Source organism: Miscanthus floridulus, chromosome 6 (genome assembly GCF_019320115.1).
Source record: "Miscanthus floridulus cultivar M001 chromosome 6, ASM1932011v1, whole genome shotgun sequence".
NCBI classification, from domain to species: Eukaryota; Viridiplantae; Streptophyta; class Magnoliopsida; order Poales; family Poaceae; genus Miscanthus; species Miscanthus floridulus.
The window spans coordinates 139,364,516-139,369,078 of record NC_089585.1 but is presented as its reverse complement, the minus strand read 5'-3'; the positions used below and the strand labels follow the sequence as shown (position 1 = coordinate 139,369,078).

At 48.0% G+C, this 4,563-nt stretch overlaps 1 protein-coding gene across 2 annotated transcripts; it reads left to right on the top strand.

Annotated features, from left to right (window-relative positions):
• Positions 1-519: 519 nt before the first annotated feature.
• On the top strand, positions 520-2,571 carry LOC136459880 (probable inactive purple acid phosphatase 16). 2 transcript variants are annotated; one of them, XM_066459732.1, is made up of 5 exons: positions 520-1,013; positions 1,127-1,357; positions 1,469-1,751; positions 1,891-2,065; positions 2,208-2,571. In XM_066459732.1, exons 1-5 carry the CDS (start codon positions 716-718, stop codon positions 2,418-2,420), a joined length of 1,200 nt encoding a protein of 399 aa, XP_066315829.1. In that variant the 5' UTR covers positions 520-715; the 3' UTR covers positions 2,421-2,571. The 2 variants fall into 2 exon arrangements, with proteins under 2 accessions (XP_066315829.1, XP_066315830.1); XM_066459733.1 differs by having other exon boundaries at positions 802-1,013; positions 1,476-1,751.
• Positions 2,572-4,563: the final 1,992 nt, after the last annotated feature.

Sequence of the window (4,563 nt, the reverse complement as noted above, 5' to 3'; positions counted from 1 at the left end):
AAAAAGCAGGCACCTAAAATCTCAGGCGATAACCTGATCCTTTGATCTTGCTTCAAGATTAGTACAACTTTCTGTTAGATCTTCGTCTCATGGTTCATGTCCGCTGCCTGAACCGATGTTATTTTTCAAGCACATGGAAAATAGCAAATCCCTTATTTTCATGCTACAGCCAAAGCATGTTCCTGCCCCGCTATGACTCGTCGTCTCGTTTGCTTCCTTTTCCAGGATTCCTCGGCACACGGCAGCGCGGCATAGCATATTCCCCTGTTGGCTGACGGGCCAGATAAGCGTAGCTTCAACGGCCTCCGTTTCCCTTTCACTTATATTTTTCATTTTATATATATGACATATGACTCGAATCTTGGAATGACACGTAGACGGTCACCTGTTAATTAATAATTAATCATGTCCTAATCCACCGTGGGTTAGTGGCGCGGCATAGCATATTCCCCTGTTCGCTGCGACGACTAACACCACCACACGTCCACACACCAACTGCCAGTCTCCCACTCCCACTCCCACGGGCCACGGCCCGTGCTCCCACCGCCACGCCCTGGCCCAGCCGTCACGTCACGTCTCGCTCCCACTGTCCTCTCCCCGTCCGCACCTCCCTCCTTTCTCCGGGCGCGGCGCTCCACCAAACCAAGAACGCACCAAGCCCGACCGCTCCCAGGACCACGCCGCCCGTGGCCCCGTGCCGTCGAGAAAATTCGCGATGCGCAAGTGGTGGCACGGCCTCGCGGCCGCCGGCGCCTTGCTCGCCGCCCTCGCCGCCGCGGTGGCTCTCACCGTGGCCGGGCTGCGGCCGGCGACGTTGCACACGCATGGGCAGCCGTCGTCGTCGGCCGCTGACTCCCGGCGGCCGCCGCTGCGGTTCGGGCCAAGGGGAGTGTTCAAGGTGGCCCTGTTCGCGGACCTGCATTACGGCGAGGACGCATGGACCGACTGGGGCCCCGCGCAGGACGCCGCGTCCGACCGCGTCATGGCCGCCGTCCTGGACGCCGAGAACCCAGGTCCCTGCCGATGCCGATGCTTTGTTTCCCTTTCATCCCGCGTTCTGCTGCCATTCTCCCACTCCACTCAAATTCCTCTGTCGTCTCTGCCGCGGCGCGGAATCCTCAATCAGACTTCGTGGTGTACCTCGGCGACCTGGTGACGGCGAACAACGTCCCGATCCCCAACGCGAGCCTGTACTGGGACCGCGCCATCTCGGCCTCTCGAAGCCGTGGCGTCCCGTGGGCGACGGTGTTCGGCAACCACGACGACATGCCCTTCGAGTGGCCGCCCGAGTGGTTTTCCCCCGACGGCGTCCCGCCGCTGCGCTGCCCGGCGCTGCCGACGAGCACGCCGGATTCAGGTGAGCTCACCAGCTTTCACCTCGGCACGAGATGACAGACACGACACCCCCTCTGCCGAATTCCTTCCTTGCGCCGCTGATTCTGTCTGGGCGTGGTGACTGGCCATGAAGGGTGCAGCTTCCGAGGGACTCCCCGGACCGACCTCATGGCGGCGGAGACCGGCGCCAACAGGCAGCTGTCCTACTCGTCCAGCGGGCCCAGGGAGCTGTGGCCCGGCGTCTCCAACTACGTCCTGCAGGTGCACTCGCGACGACGAACACGCGACGACGATCACGTCCCGGCCCTGCTCATGTACTTCCTCGACTCAGGCGGTGGGTCGTACACCGAAGTGGTGTCCAGCGCTCAGGTCAAATGGTTCCAGAGCCAGTCCCAGTTCCTGAATCCAAATGGAAGGTTAGAAATGGCTGTCAGCAATTTTAATCTCGCAAACTTTTACTCCGGGGAAAAACTGTTTTTTCTCATGGTAATCATAATAATATCAATATCAGCACTCTGTTTGCGTGATCGTTTGTGTGGCTTATAAGCCCTGCAGGATCCCTGAGCTCATCTTCTGGCATATACCAAGCACGGCGTACGTCATGGTAGGTCCAAAGGCCAAGTCAGAGATAAGGAAGCCCTGCGTTGGCTCCATCAACAAGGAGGAAGTGGCGCCACAGGCAGCTGAATGGGGCATGATGGATGCTCTCGCCAAGAGGCCGTCAGTTAAGGTGCGTCAGTGACTGGTTCAGATAATAAGCAACTGAATCCATCACTGTTCAGGTGCTTGGATCAGAACATTTGTTTGTATTGGATTGGAAGAGGGAGTACTAGTATCACACACTGACACTGTTGTCTTTTGATTGATGGCAGGCAGTGTTTGTTGGGCACAACCACGGGCTGGACTGGTGCTGCCCCTACGAGGAGCTGTGGCTGTGCTTCGCACGGCACACGGGGTACGGGGGATACGGTGACTGGCCCAAAGGAGCTAGGATCATCCAGGTCACGGAAGACCCGTTCTCGGCCGTGTCATGGATACGGATGGAGAACGGGAGCAGGCACAGCGATGTTACGCTCAGCTCCTGAATCCATATCTGCCTGGGCTTCTTGTACATAGAAGATTTTTTTTCCCTTTAAAAAAAAAGAGCACCACAGGATCGAGGTGCTGTTTGATGTAAAAAAATTGCAAAGCATGGACCATGGTCTTTTTTTAATATAAAATGGTTGGGTTGTGGTATTTCTATGTGTTTATTTGTAAAAATGGCCGGACGGTTACAGTTCAGCAGCCTTAGTGCAGGATCACTAGTTTTGGTGATTAAATGCTTTTTTTCCGATCAAGAAGGAAAATATGACAGTGCTGAGTTTATATCTTTTTCTTTTTATTACGAATCTATATTTCGGCTTTTAACTTTTAGTCTTTTATTGGTTGATGCAATTTTTTATCCTCTTGTCAAAACTCTAGCTATTTCATTGTATCTTTTATCCAAAATTTCCTTTATGCTTACCTATGAAAATAGATTATAGGTCCTAGGCTTCACATCTGTGAGAACATCTTGGATTTCCCTTTATCTTTTTCTAATGCGTCTTATAAGGATTAATATAGATAATCATCAAGGGCCACTAATCAATAATATTAAAATGTGTGTTGTCATCCTTTACACTGTGCCTCCCTAGGTCTTCAATATGTTTCACTTGAAATCTAATACAAGTTTAAGTTATATCAAACTCGTGTTGCTTGCAAACCTTTTTGTGATATCAAAAACTTTTATTTTACCTTTCACTTTTGATCTTGTTAGTTGTTGTAATTCTTTTATCCACACAAGTTAAGTTGAAACTCTAGTTCTTGTTGTATATTTTTATTAGAAGTTTTCATTTTGTATTTTTTTAGAAAAAACTATATTCTAAGTCATCATAGATTACACCTCTCAATTGTTACAGTGGCACGCAGAGTCATTTCAGCTCAAGCCATGGCTTTGAAGATGTTGATTTTGCTATATCAAAGAATTACATATGCAGTAGTGTTGTTTTATAGAAACATAGTACTTGAAGTAAAATTAGTAGTTGATTGATATGTCCCAACATTTTCGATCAAAATATATTATCTTATCCAACGTATCAACTTACAATTTTTTTTGTCAAAGAGTAACGATATATCTAATGTGGATTACCAATGTCATCGGTATGTGGTAATAACTTACCGAGGCTAACGGAAAGCATATGAAAAAATTTCAAAAAAAATATATAGCCCGATTTACCCTTTCTCTGTCGACGTGGCCATGTGTCACACAAAACCACCATCTAGAAACCACCCAAGATAAAAAAAAATTAAATACTTTAAAATTTTGAGAACGTTTTTAAAAGTAAATCCGGGTATTGTCAACGTTGACGGGTTAAAAGCACTTTTTCCTTAGCCGTGTGCATACTGTGCAAGCTGGGCTTGACAGTGAGCACGCTTGATGGGCCAGAGTACGTGATGGGCCACATTGCAGATCGTTAGGACCTCATGACAGGCTGGTTTCACTGACTCGGCCGGCGCCCAGCACGCACGTGTTGAGTTTGTGTCCTGGTCGAGATCTTGTTGCTGGTTAGGTCGTGTTAGAGTCCAGTTCGTGTATTTTCCCCCATCGTTTCTATCAAATCTGGGCCGTTGTGATCAATTTTGCACACATTGTTCCCGTTTTGTTCTCTAATTCGGAGCCAATTCTTAAAACTTGTCCAGTTTTCGCATACGAACTCCGTTTTCGACGTTTCATATATGCAAATCGATCAGAAAAAATTTTTAGATCCATCCATCCCCGGCTTTGCCGGGGTTCGGAATTTTTAGATTGGTCAAAAAGTGGTCACAAGATCCTCGTTTCGTGGTCACAAGGTTTTTGTCGATTTTCATCCAGTTTTCTGAAAATTCCACATGCCACGTCTTACACTTGTTGGAGCTCATATTTTCTGTGGTTACTGCTTTTGTGCTCCTAAGTAAAGGAAAAATATCAAAAAAATAAAATAAAAAAGTCAAAAATTTCCAAAAAAAACAACGACAACCCAAAAAATAGAAAAAAAAAAGAGAGGGGCAAAAGAGGAACAATATCTAGAGGAGCACATAGAGAAGCCCAAAGTGAGCTGTGTTTGCGTGTGCTGTCTGGTTCCTTGTTTGTGTTGCTGTTTTCATCCACCATACTTGTTTTTCTCATACCTATCACATTGCTATCCACCATACTTTTGTCACAACCTGGTA